Source organism: Centroberyx gerrardi, chromosome 13 (assembly GCF_048128805.1).
Source record: "Centroberyx gerrardi isolate f3 chromosome 13, fCenGer3.hap1.cur.20231027, whole genome shotgun sequence".
Lineage (NCBI taxonomy): Eukaryota > Metazoa > Chordata > Actinopteri > Beryciformes > Berycidae > Centroberyx > Centroberyx gerrardi.
Window position 1 is genome coordinate 3,407,231 of NC_136009.1, and position 14,564 is coordinate 3,421,794.

Consider the following 14,564-nt stretch of genomic DNA (forward strand, 5'->3'; position numbering starts at 1 on the left):
ATTGTAATGATGTAGTGCAGGTTAACCTCTAGTAGAATGACACAGTATAAACTTTGCAATGTTACAAAACATATACCTAGGGCTATTTAACATTATTCATCAACATTTTTTTCATTTTAGCTTAATAATGGTGTTTAGACAAAAGCGCAAACAAAGAGTAAATTACAAATTGATTAATTGACGGGAGATAGTAACGTCTGACGTCGTCAAGGCAACACGTGATACCACAAAGTGCTGTCCCATTCCTCCTATACCATTTCGAGCCCTCATGACTTCTCGCACTCAGGCACTATAGCTGCACACAAAGGTGACATCAAATAAGTCTGTGAGGGCTCAGGGCTCAGTCCATAGGGGGGACATTGGGATTGGGCCTAAGTCTGACTTCCAGCTCGCGCACATTTTTGACGTCATAGCTGGTGTGCTAAAAATAGCTCCACGGCGGAGCGCTATTACGTTCGAGAGCAAGTATAATAAAAGCACGTCGGTAGTCATCATGCTCCATATTTTCTCTGAATATTCGGCACCGATGATATCATTGTAGTGTGAATGCTTGAGCATTGAAGTTATCTTTATAGTTGTCGCTCTAGGTGTGAATGAGCCTTAACAGTGCAAACAATGCGATATCACGTATGCCACCATAACTGTGCAGGTCTTGACGCCACTTCTCGCGCAACTTTCAACAATGGGTAGTCCGTTAGCTACTTTCACTCTTCTAGGTCGGTCCCAGGGGCCCGGCAAAAACTGACTGTGATCCCACAGCATTGTCCTCTTTTTTAAAGCAATTTTTTAAATTGTCATACCTTGATTAGTAAACGGCCAAAAAAATGTAATATCTTGGAAACTGAGTGTACGGTAGATTGAAATGTGCAGCTGCAAATAGATACATTGACAATGTGATATGTTCAAGATAGTTTGATCAATCTTAACTTCAATCAGGAGAGACTAGGATGAATGCTCGAATGAAAAACTTTATTCATGACATGAAACAAGATGTAAACTTTGGCATAAGCTCCATGGAGGAACTCCTCCCATTCGTGAAGTTAGGAGTACATCCGGGATAGACGTAGGAATTAGGATGTCCCCCCGGGGAGTTCCTCTGGAGCCTGGACATTGGTGGTGATGGGGTGGTGGAGGGACGAAGGTAAGCACAGCAACTGGAATGACAGCAGCATACGGCATAGATCTGAGAGAAGGGCAATAGCATAGAAGGTGACGTGTATATACTCCCGTCACTTAGACAATTGGCTCTTTGAAAAGGCTTTCTGAGGCTTTCAAAATGGGTTGGACTATCACCTGTGACCAATCACTTGTCCCTTTGTTTTGTTTCCCCACTGTGGCACAACAAAGTGGAAGTTGGCAGAGTGGTTAAGCTCAGGTTTTTGGACCACAAGGTTGTGAGATCAGGTCCCTCATCAACTGTGACCATTTTGAAGTTTCATGAAAAGTAAATCAACACTACGGCCCAATCCCAATGTCCCCCCTATGGACTAAGCAATGAGCCCCCACAGACTTAATTGATGTCACCTTTGTGCGCAGCTATAGTGCCTGAGTGCGAGAAGTCATGAGGGCTCGAAATGGTATATGAGGAATGGGACAGCACTTTGTGGTATCACGTGTTGCCTTGACGACGTCAGACGTTACTATCTCCTGTGAATTAATCAATTTGTAATTTACTCTGTTTGCGCTTTTGACAAAGCAGCATTATTAAGCTAAAATGAAAACAAATGTTGATGAATAATGTTAAATAGGTCTAACATTTAAAAGTTTATATACTGTGCTAATGGATATAGAAAATACTCTTCATTCTACTAGAGGTTAACCTGCACTACATCATTACAATATGTAAAAAAAGAAAACAAAAAAGAAACAGTTGGAGGCACCTTGCAAGCAAAGGGTACTTTTAATAAAGCTTAATGAGCACAAATAAGCACATAAGAAGGCAAAAGGCTATAATACATGCTGCTTATATTAGCAGCATCTAACATAATCTTCTTAAGCGTGTAGGAAAACAACCTTTTTTCTCAAATGATGTTTATTCTGTTTTAATGATGCAATATTTTATATTGGGTGTATTACCTGATATTTTCCCACATACATGAATATTAACGTCACAAACGCTATGAACTGTGAGTAATTCCTTCAAGCAAAGTCTACAGAATTGCAGACTTGCTGAAAGTCTGCATAAAGGGCTCATAAAGTCCGCCAGAGAGCTCTCGCACACTTACTGATTTCACAGCGGGACAGCCCTGAACCCTCGCAGACTCGTCGGGAATGCGCGTCAAAGTCTGTGAGTCTGTGAGTGAGGACATTGTGATTGGGCCTAAATCACACACTGCAGAAAACTCAAGCAGGTGTTTGGCATCATCTGTCAATGACAAAATACCTGATTGGCAACACTGGTTGGGGTGTGGCCAGACGTTTCAACCCAGAGAGAGCAGTGCAGCAGCAGTTTTCTGGCCCATGTGACTTACTATTATTTTATTAGTTAATGGAGAGCACTACAATGTTCTATAAAGTGATTAGCACTGTCAGTCATAGGCTGCAGTATCGCAATACTTCATACTTTAATTTCTACTCCATAATAGGTGTTTGGCTCAGTAGGTAAAATATCAGCTTTTCATGTGGATGATTGTGGATTCAAATCCAGGCTTGTCCTTTCCGAAGTCATTAGTCGTCAAGAACAAGGGGCATGTTTTCTAATAGAAAGTTTGGCCATTGTGAAAAACTTCAACAATGTGGTTGCAATGAAATGATGAACGGGCCAACACAAAAGCATATAGGGGAGAGCGGGGTGAGTTGAGCCAGTTTTTACTTGAGGCGTCTTTAAAGTGAGAGCATGACAGTAATGTCTCTAACTAAAATATGTACATATATTTCAGGATGTGGTGCATCCCTGGGAATAATCACTTTGGATCTAAAATAAACAGTTTTCAAAATATGACTTTCCAAAAAAAAGTGGTCTCTTGGCTCAACTTGCCCCCGATGAGGGGTATGTTGAGCCTAGGGAGAGGATAAGTTGAGCCACATGCGGGTAAATTGTGCCATTGATTATGTTGAAGTAAAACTGAACATTTTCACCTCATATAATGCTATATCAAAGCAAGACAAATTCAATACCAAATGACTTCTTAAAGGTTTTATTTAAAGTTTACAACTTCAAAGGCCAATTTTCTTCAACAAGGCCTATTTAAAATTTTCAGAACAAAATCAAGTTCAAAATGAAGAGCAAAATCGACTGCAATTCTCCTCACAGAACCGGGCTGCTACTCAACATCCCACTTGTCAATGCTGCAGGGGAATATGAACTTCTGCTCCCTTCTGGCTGTTCCACCGAGTTTTTGCAGTTTGGGTAGTTTCTTGAGCACATCACCTCTAGGGATGAGTCCTTCATCATTCTCTTTGAATGTGAAGGTGGGCTTTCCATCCACAGAACAGTGGACAGAACAGTTGAGCCACTGGCTCAACTTCCCCCAGGCCTTTTGGCTCAAATTACCCCACCCCTGCCATTTTAACAAACTTTTATTATCCAGCAGTTTAGAGCTAACGTCATGCTAACAGTATAGCCTCATATTGTAAGTTCCTAAAGCACTAACACGTGTGAGATTTTTTCAAACTTGTCTGTAATTGTTCAGACACAAGAATCATGACTCCTTGAACATAAAAAAATCACTTTCAATGGCAAAAAACAGTTTTTTGAACTTAAATGTGCTTACCACTTATTCCATGGGCCTCTCTCCATCACAGGGTGAGTAAAATGGATGACTCTTCAAAAATGTGTGGTCACATGACCAATTTTGTCTATGGTTGCCTAGAAACAAGGGGTGGCTCAACTTCCCCACAGGCTCAAATCACCCCGCTCTCCCCTACTAAGCCATAACTAATAGACTGCGTGTCCGATCTTCACAACTTGTCTATTTGTGTGTCTTTCTACCTTCTGTAATGTTTGTCTGTCTTTTCAAATTGTGCTTGGACCCCGCAATTGCCGCTTGCGGCTATATTTTATTATATCATTGTTTATCATACCATGTAGGCTACACAGTCTAGTATGTTTCTATTTTCACTGTTGAACTTTTAATTTACATACATTACTGTTTTTAACAGATTAAAACATCAATTACATGATGTTTAATGTTCTCTTCATTCTGCTGCTGCAGTACAAAATAGCTCTGTGCCACTAAAAACAAAACAAAAACTACTTTTTTTTTTTTTTACAGAATCCATTTTGCCATTTATGACTAAAACCACTTGAAGGGAGAACAAGATGCATTTATAACTTCTGAACTTGGAAGTAGGGGTTTACGAGGAGCACCCGAAGACAGCAAGAGATAAGTAAAAAATATTTTTTGGAGGCTGTACAAATTCAGATTTTGTGGCATAGATTTGATCTTGTGTCTGTTTAAACGGGGAGGAACACACTGCGTTCTCACAATCATCATTTGAAGATCAGTTCTGCAACAAGGTTAAAACTGGCTTGTGATCCTGTCTATATGGTCTGCATGTCCCGTCTGCTTTCATGTCTCATCAGAGAGGACAGCAGAACGACAGCAGGAATGAAGAGTAAAGAACAGAAAAGCTAAAGGAGGGAAGTGGAGAGAAAGAAAGAAGCGAGAGCAGAGAGAGGAGTGAACAGAGTGATAGAGAAGTTTATTGAAAGACAGATACAGATGAGAGCAGAGGTCTGACAATACACACACACACACACACACACACACACACAGACAGAAACCATCAAACATGGACTTGTCGGTAGAAAAGACATTTTTAATTTGTGCCAATCTGAACTCTTGTCACAAAAGAAACTGAAATCAAATAGAAAATATACAACAATGTCCCAAAAGAAAAAAATCAATCTCTGTAGCTGCAGTAAGAACCAGACGTGTGTAAAAATAAAAAGCTGTTTGGAGTTGTCCTCTGTTTGAAACAGCAACAGAGTTTTCTGTGCATCTGTACTTGGTAAATTATCTTATTTTATTAGAGAAACAGAGGACTGGGGTGAAGTGGATCATATCAATAAAGTTCAGAAATAGCAAAATAATCTGTTTCTACGGGGTTAAAATGCTGCACTCTACATGAGGAGATAAACGTTGCAAGTAAAATAATGTGTAGAAAAAAAATTCAATAGTAAAATCAGACTATAGACTAAAGGCACATGTACTTTGGTCCCAACAGGTCTCCTCTCTAAGCCAATCAGACACCAAGACCATAATCACATGTTCAAACCTTGTCCAAACATACGTCATTAGCATGCATTCTGTGTGTGTGTGTGTGTGTGTGTGTGTTTGCACACATTTGTGAGAGCAGTGGTTTTCAAAGACTGGGTAGGGATGCAAATGTGAATCATAGGAGGATTAAAATGCACCACCTACATATTTTCTTAAAGGAACCCCAACCTCGTATACTCTTACACTGATGTACATCATCAATCTGCGATGTTTAATGCATTCCAGGAGTTATTGTTGTAATTTACTTTTTTGGTGTACCCACTTTCCCCTCAACCTGTCTCTCTTCTAGCTCAGTTAGTGATTTCCTATGTTTCCCACAATGCCTTTCAACAAACCACAGAGAAGGAGCATGAACTTGTTTGCTTTAAATCAAAGGTGGGTGTATGGGTTTATAAATAGCTTGAAAGTGTGACCATTCAGCTGTGGGTTATATGTGTAGGTAGAGAGAGCATTAGCATTGGAAGAGCAAGAAAGCGCTATCAGTTGAGAAAAAGTCAAAGTGGACTGCGCGTTGTTCAAGTGACAAAAAAAAAACGCTGTTTTGTGGCTGCATTGTGTTATGGTCTATTGCTGCTGTTGATGCAGAAATTGGTCTCTCTGCCTCTTCTATTTCTCCCTGTATGATTGTTGAACGTCTCTTGGTGCAAAATGGCGGCTCTAGAAAGAAGCCCTCGCTCTTTGATTCTGAGGGACTGACACCAAAACCTGACTTTTACCGCTGATTCTTTAGATCGCTGAAATGTTTTCTACCATTAAACTCCATTGTAGCTGCTGGAAATATCTTTACTTGACATTACATCGTCTACATTTGACCAGTTACCTACAGGAATAAGAACAATACACCATCAAACAACAAAATGGACACAGAAATGCAAGGTGCCTCACCAATAGCTATTTTAGGGTGTTTTGGGGGGTGTATTTTTCCATTAAAGCTGCACTAGGTAATATTATATGTAAAATATATGTAAAAATTCAGCCCTCTTATCAGCCTAAATCACATAGTGGGGCTGCAACAGTGAAGAGTGTCCCATTCCCAGTAGTTGACATGCTGTAGATTCACCCTATTTATCCAAATGAAAGTTTGGTGTTAGTATGTTCACTGGTGGGAAATCTTCTTCATACGTGAAGTGGCGAAATGAAACTTAAGAGTAAAATCCAAAAGTGTTTCCTAAACAGCAGTGAGCAGGAAAGCTGGACTCACCAACAATGGCTGAACCTCTTCACCACCTCCACTCCCGCCACACCCTAAGAAGATGACATTTAGTTTACTGATATCACTTTACAGGATTTTCTGGGTAATGAAGTCTTCAAAATTAGTTACCTCTCGCTGCCATTTGGGGCTGCTGACATGCCAAGTTGCCTTGTGCCGCTTTAAATTGGCACATTTAAGAAAGCTATGTTAGGTTGTGCAAAGAAAAAAAAAACCCTGCAAAGTAACATAGGCTGGTAGGTTAGTAATCTAAAAAAACAGGATATTCCGTTACCTAACCTGCACAACTGTCAGCGAGTATCGGGTTTGATTTGTGTTAAAAATGTGGGTTCCCAGGAAAAGTCTGACCACCACTGCTCCACAGAGTGATAAACACCGGAATACAACATGAACATAAACAGTATCAACAGTGACAGAATATGCCTTGGCCCTGCCTTGTGCTGGGGCGATAAGCGAGGCACATTCTGACCTGAGGAGAGGACGGTGGGAATCCCAGTTCGACCTTAGGTGCCGGCACCGTCCTCTCCTTCTTTATCCTTGTAGCTTGGAGATAAGAAACATCCAAGTTCAGAGTTTTCTTGAACGCGCCATCGCGCTCCACTAAACAAGAAGTGATGACGAGGGAGTGAATCAACACAGTGAAACAAAAGGCGGGACCTATGTCGCACTGTGCAACAGACGTCGTCAAATGAGGGCTGTTGATGACTGCCTATCAAAAGGCTCTAAAGGAAAGACAGGGTCGCATAAGTGATGACAGTGGTGATAAGGGGGTGGGATTATGAGGAGAGACAGGTCGGTGGGGGGGTTAAATGGTGGCTCTCCAGGAGAATTAACAGCCTGGTTTTCTCCCGTGCCACACTTAATGCTCTTCATTATGCGAAGGTGCATCAGCGCATGAAAACACTTGGAAGGTTTCTAGAGGCTTGATGGCTGCTACTTTGATTCAGGGTGTCATTTTGGAAGAGTAGGAGTTCCTATGGGGTTTGTGTCAAATGTGAATTTTAACTGACCCTGGAATCTGCGTCCCAAGTAATAACGTTTCCATTTTGATCTGGTCCTCCACCAGTTTGGAAAGAATTTGTCGTTTTCTAGAAGAGACACAAAAGGTCATATAAACAACTGAGAATATGACTGCTACTAATCAAGTGAGCCCATGCACAAAGGTAAATCAACATGAAATTTTGGAGGGTGTTTGGAGAGTTAAAAAGTTAATTGGACTTCCTTGGATTTAAAGTAATAATCCGCAACATTTTCATATAAATAAATGTCCATTTTGCTCCTCTCTACATGATTGCTATAACACAATAGTGATTCAAGCTATAGCCAGTTCATGAAAGCTTTTACATTTGCTGTACTAAACATGGAAAAAATGGGAAAAATTCTCTGGCGCACAGGAAGTGATGCGTTTTCCATTTCAAGCAGCAGCAACAGCGGTTTGTTAAGAAACAAACAGAAGAAGAACTGGGTAGTTAGCATGAGCAGTGATAGCCACCATGGCTGAACAGACAAAGAAAAGAGAAACTCAAACTGCATCAACAGAAAATCCAAGGAAAGAAACGTCACAGTACTGGACATACTGTTTGATTGACAGGTGATCTCTGGGAAGTGCAGTGCAGAAACACCACAGCAATGAGACCTTAGCACCAAAGATGGAGACAAAATGAAAAAAAGGAAGAATCTCACGGATTACTACTTTAAGAGAGTCATATGGGTCATTTAGGATTCTGGGGAATTAGGATTTTCTTTTTGTAATATTTGAATTTGCAAAACCAAATTTGAATTTTGTACTTTCAATTTAAATGTTCAGACACTGAAGCAAGTTTCTGTAATAAAATATGGTTGTTTTGGACACTACAGTATTAACTTAAGGTGAGGGGATACAATAGGGGTTATGGAAGAAAATGGTAGATTTAGAAAAGGTAGTCACATCCTCCCATGTCATAGATTTTCAGAGGAGTTGGGTGTGAGGGTTAGATGGTAGACTTGGAAAAGGAAACTTTAAGATGGTGATTCCCTCCCATGTCATAGTTGTGAAGATCGATCAGGCCCTGGATCGCTTCCTCTACTGACGACATCTGGATCAACGCCATCTTGTGGTCTCTGGTGGAGGAAAGAGGAGGGAGAAAAAGTTGATCAAAGATTCAAAGAACCATTTTCTACTTGTCGACCTAATTATATGCAGCAACTTAACAGTGAAGCATCTGTCTATTCATGGGGCATTTCTCATAATAATCTGACTCATTTGAGAACTTACAGACTTATTTGACATGGCCGTCTTGTCTCAAACATGCATTACGTATTAGAACAAACAGACTTATCTTAGCATCAAGACAAAGTACTGGTTGGCCTCGTTGATAATTGATGAGCTATTATTTCCCTCAGTAAAAACATTTTTAGCCAAACACTTTGAATGAGGTAGATTTGAGAGAAATCAAATGGCAAGCTTCTTTCATACATCCAAGGTATCCAAGATATTTTGCACAAAATAATCAAGTCCAAGGTGTCTGCAAGTTTCATCCAGTTAAATTTCAGACTTGTTAAGACCTTGGTAACAAAACAACAGAAAAATGCACCTAAAAAAAACACCTTTGCAAGTGTAGTGTTTCTTTTGTTTGTTTTTTTGTAATTTTAATTATGGTTGCAGACAAGCACTATCTCTTATGCGGTCATGATTGTTTTGTGATTGTCCTATTTGTCTTGTCTGTACACAAATAAAGTAATTTGAATTGAATTAAGTTTGGGAGGAAAGAGATCAAATCTCTGGAAATTCAAACCATCACAAGGAATGACACGTCGCACACTCCTCCTAGTGAGTGACAGGAGGAGTGATTGGCAGGATGGAGTCACGCCTCCTGCCTCAGCCTTCTTCTCATTGGTCAGATGGGTTTCCACACACTTTTGAAATGAGAACAACAGAGTTTCTGTTTCTGAGACTCTGACATATTATCCTGCTCGTCTTTGGATACCAAACGTGGCGATTTGTTTTTATTATTTATAAATAAATGCAAATCCATAAAAGGTACCCTCTGCAGCTTTAAGTTTTGATTCATCACTTCCTGTGTGGAGAAGACTTCTTACTAGTGTCCATACTGGCAACAGAAATGTATTTGGTCAAACGGGGTGAATCTACAGTGTCTCAATTACTGGAGATGGGACGCTCTTCTCTGTCTCAACCCTACTTTGTGAGTTACACTGATAAAACGGGTTCAAGATCAGTTAAGGAATTGCGTTTAATGTCAAAGTGACAAAGACATTTTAAGACTTTTCAGGACCTGCAGACACCTTGGACTCACGGAGAACTGATTAACAGTCATATATACAGAGCTTCACGGCAAAGTCTTTCTTACTGGAAGAACTTGAAGGCCTTGACGGTTCCTCCGTTGTTAGAGAAGAGAAGACGTAGATCCTCCTCCGTTACTCCCTCCCTGGACATCCAAAGACAAACTATTATTATTGGCTTGAAGCAAAGCAGCAGGGAGCCGGAGAAATCTCTACACTAATAAAACAATATGCTTGACTGAGAGAAGAAAAGAAGAGACTTTATTTGTATAATACAGAGAATGTGTGACTTACGGTACATTAGAGAGGTGAAGCGTTGCTGAGGGAGGAAAGATGTTCTGAAAGTTCTTGGATCCTGGCTTCTTAAAGCGATGGAGTGGTGAGCCAGAGAAATCTATCCAATAATAACAAGAGCAAATTCCATACTGTAGCATCTTTAAACCATAGTATTAATGCAAATGTGTGAAAGTGATTAACAAAGTGATTTCAACAAATAAAAGTGAACATGTGCTAGATAAAATTATTTTAGTGCTAACATTTATGAACATGCTTTAATATGATTTTGCAGGTTTGAAAAAGCCAAATTCAAGACTTTAAGACCTTTTCAGTGCTACATGGAATTGAATTTTAGAACAATTTAACAACCAAAATAAAGAAACAAAGCTGGTAAAAAATATTTCTGATGAAAGCTGTGAAATTATAAATGGTCAGTATTAGAAAAAGGACAACAGGAAATTAATTGTTAAGGGACATGAAGTCCAACTGTGTTTAGCAAAGCAGATATTTTAATACTTTTTAGGGCCCTATATAGGATAAGATTTTTTAAGGATACTCTGGTCTTGCATTTCAAATACTGTAAATTATTAACATAACAATCTAACAGGCAACATCTAAACTTCAGTGCATCATACGTGATTTCAAAGATACCAAGTAGTTACCTTTAGGCAGGCACTGGTCCGGACATTTATGAAATTTCATAAAAGCCTTTACACAATATTATAGAAGCCTTTATAGTACTAGGTTATATAACAAATCCCGGCTTACCTTTAGTGAGAAGCTGGTCATCCAGTCCTTCTCTAGGCAGAGCAACAGTTTGGTGTTTAGACAGCGTCACTCTCATCACTTTCCCAAACACCTTCTGACCATTCAGATGGCTCATAGCTAGAGATGAGAGAGAGAGAGAGAGAGAGAGGGAGGTAGTGGCAGGTCAGAAGTCTACAAGCCCAACAACCACTGTCACAAAAACTGGATTTTTTGTTCTTGAATTTATAACTACACTATTATAAATTATATACTTAAGGTTAGACTGATTTATTGCATTGCCGATATATCTACCTTTCTTATGTTTGTTGGAGTAGAACATTAAAGACAGTTACACCCAAAGACATCATTCCTGTCACTTAAATTTTAAGTTGAATTGATTTCTTGATCCTGTAAACATGCGCTTAGGATTTGGAATCATGTCTCCACTTCTGTTAGTGTCATAGTTATGGCTCAAAAACAATAATCATCTAATATACCAGGACTCATATTCATCTAATATACCAGGACTCCCTGGAAAAAGAGATCCTGTATCTCAATGGGACCTTCCTGGCTAAATAAAGGATAAATAAAAAATAAAAAATATCAAAAATCCCAAATCACTGCCTCTGCCTTTGGTGGCCTCTCTGTCCATTAATAGGTTTTGAGATATCCTGCTGACAGACAGTGGCGATGCCTTGGAACCTTATAGGCTCCGCCAAGGAGGTTGCCATATGATGGAAGAGGTTAGCAGTGTTACCCGTTGTGATTAACACAGGCTGTCGACATATTTTGTAGGGATGTGCCAAAATATTGTATCGAATTCCGTGATACAAAAGAAATGCTGAAATGACTCGTGACCCTGTATTGCGCAATTAAATTACCATATGACTGAGATTTAAAGAGTAACTGAACCCCAAACCCAAATGGTGATGTCACCACCTGAAGGTGACATCACCTGTCACCAAAGACAAGCCAATAGCAGATAACCAGTTCAGCACCCTACTTTTCACCATTAGGCGTCAGGCTTTACCACAGATTTGGGTGTGGTTTAGTTACTCTTTGAAAATATATATAATTTGGATCATATGAACAATGCTGACTTGATTTAGTAGCCTACTTTTCATTGCTCATTGTACACACACGGCACTGTTCTTCTTTATAGCTACTGTTTCTAGGATAGCAAGTGTCGTATCATGCTACGTTCATGACAACTGGGAAACTTTACAAAGAAAAATCCATTTGAATGGCTCTCCAACTCAACTATTTAAAAAAAAAAAGTCAATTATGTGTTTATGTATTTTTTGTTCTTCATTCAACATAATTTTTCTAAAAAGGAGTACGATATAGTGAGAATATCGTATCGTGAGCTTGATATTGAGATATGTATCATATCGTGTGCTGAGTGTATCGTCTCACCCCTAATATTTAGCATAGAGTATTGCTCTGTGCTTCGTCAGACTTGAGATAGCCAAACCATTTCCATATGATAGAGGTTGTGTATGCTACTACTCTGTTGTGGTCGCTATCACTGTTGCTTTTCTTCTCCGGTCCACTAATTTTTATGTGTAGATCTACTTATCACCACTTATTGTATTATCTTCTCCGGTAACTCAACAAGCGAGGTCACTCTGTATGGTGCTGTTAGAGTGAGTAGGTGTGAACCTCAGCAACATGCAAACTTACTTTTTACATTTTTTCTTTTATGTGTCTAGATTGAGTAGATTGAGAAAAACAGATGCAGAAAATTATTTTTGTGCAAATAAATCCCAAAAGTTTATCATCGTCAATGTGGGAAATTTTATCATGATAATTATCAAGATCGTTTTATCGCCCATCTCTAACAGATACCGTCGTAACTCACCTAGCTGAGCCTGGTTGCCATCTGACAACTGGATCAGAGCGCTGTCCTTCTTGTTGTAGAGGATCTTCACCCTCTGGACATCACCATAGACTCCTGAAGATAGACAGAGACAGGGAGAGAGCGAGAGAGAGAGAGAGAGGCAGAGCAGGGTGGAGGAGGAGATGAGGAGGAGGACAGGACAGACAGAGCAGGAGAGATGGAGCCGACGAAGAAAAAAAGGAGAGGTGTGAAGGATGGAAGGAACAAAGTTAGTGCTGGAGAGACAAACGAAAAGAAAAGATGGAACCTTCCCATGTTACTTTTACTAGAAACTAAATCAGATTCTTCTATGTGGCCAAGTAGCTTTGTGTTGTGAGAAATTTTCAGATACCCTAGCTTTAGCTGAGACCTCAAACTGACCTCAAACTGGCTGACCTACTGACAAACTGAACGCCTGTCTGGCTGAGTGGTTGGTGTTTTGACTGCATGGCATTTCAGAAAGCCAAATTTACCATACTACCAAGAAATTAATTCAAAACAAATTCCAAAACCAAAATAAATAAACAATTTCTAATTCTGGTTGCACAGAATAATAAAAAGGGATACCAGGAAATTAATTGTTAAGGGGCATGAAGTCCAACTGAGTTTAGTAAAGCAGATAAGATGCATATTATACTACTTTTTCAAGGATCCATGGATACCCTGGACTGGTTAACAATCCGACTGGTCCACTAAATGACTAAAAAACGGACTAAATGACTGGCTGACCATCTGATTTGACTCTTGCTGACCTGACTAGTTTGTTGAATGACTGAGAGGCAAGTAACCCAAACTGTAAATATCTAACCATTTGAACTTGTCTATAAAATTAATAGGTGCACTTTGGCTGTAGTGGATATTTACAAGTCTAGAGAGAGAGATAGAAGGAGAAAGAGAAGATGTAGAGAGATATATAGAGAGCTAGAGTGAGTTTTTAACAGAATTCACTGAGTTTTTGGTAGATTGTCCTGTTGGCAAACATTGCTGTTAAGTAATGACAATGTAGACACCAAAATCATCCATGTGTCCCTAGTAGATCCAGTGATTAATGCTAATGCTTTAGCATACATTATGTCAAATGGTAGGAGGCCACTAGCACCATCTAAAAAGTGAGAAAATGGGAACTTGTAGCAGCTCTGAAGCCAAAGTGATCTTAATGATAGGCAACTAAGTCAGGCTGTTTTGTGTGGGAGATTGGTAAAATTTACACAAAGTATGATATAACAATAATGTACTGTTTTGAACTACCAGGGACTACTGCATCCATAGGAAGTGAAGGTGGTGGGCCATGGGAGACTGTGTACAGCTAAAAATCATTGTGCAGTGGATGAATACGTTGCTCATATGAAATAATTCCAAAAATAAAGTTGGCTACATCACTGATACTGACTTAATGACATTTCATTTAAAAACATGTATGAATCTGCAGGCCATATAATAAAAACCGCCGACAACTTTTTATTACTAAAAGCTCAGTCTTCATACTTTGGATAATGCTAGTGGCCCACTATCACTCAACATAGTGTATGCTAAAGTGTTAGCATGGAGCGTACTATAACTCAACATCGTGCATGTGAAAGTGTTAGCATGGAGCCTACTATCATTCAACATAGTGTATGCTAAAGTTTTAGCATGGAGCCTACTATCACTCAATATAGTGTATGCTAAAGTCTTAGCATAGACCAACAGAGCCAACGATCTAACAGGGACACCTGGATAATTTTGGTGTCTATGTCCTCATCACTTGATGGCCAGGTTCACCAACTGGACAATCTACCAAAAACTCAATGTATTCTTTTAAGGTAGAAACAGAGGTAGGTAGAGGTGTAAACCATGATAGAGAGAGGCATAGAGATAGACTGAGAGAGAAAGAAATAGAGGTACTGAGAGGTCGACGACACTGAAGAGAACTGGATAGACAGATAGAGGTAAATAGATAGAATAGTAGAGG

At 39.5% G+C, this 14,564-nt stretch overlaps 1 protein-coding gene across 4 annotated transcripts in view; it reads right to left on the bottom strand.

The window, feature by feature from the left end:
* Positions 1–950: 950 nt before the first annotated feature.
* ptbp2b (polypyrimidine tract binding protein 2b) overlaps positions 951–14,564 on the bottom strand; it is a 32,256-nt gene continuing 18,642 nt past the window's right edge. The window contains exons 12-18 of one of the 4 annotated variants that reach the window (XM_078287584.1): positions 12,596–12,688; positions 10,756–10,872; positions 10,006–10,105; positions 9,780–9,857; positions 7,443–8,532; positions 6,424–6,467; positions 951–1,154 (exon numbers count right to left, since the gene is read on the bottom strand). In XM_078287584.1, coding sequence (XP_078143710.1) covers positions 8,403–8,532; positions 9,780–9,857; positions 10,006–10,105; positions 10,756–10,872; positions 12,596–12,688 — 518 coding nt within the window. In that variant the 3' untranslated portion in view covers positions 951–1,154; positions 6,424–6,467; positions 7,443–8,402. Of the gene's footprint in view, positions 1,184–6,423; positions 6,468–7,442; positions 8,533–9,779; positions 9,858–10,005; positions 10,106–10,755; positions 10,873–12,595; positions 12,689–14,564 lie in introns of all 4 variants that reach the window. The other 3 variants (XM_078287585.1, XM_071915409.2, XM_078287586.1) reach the window with 3 other exon arrangements.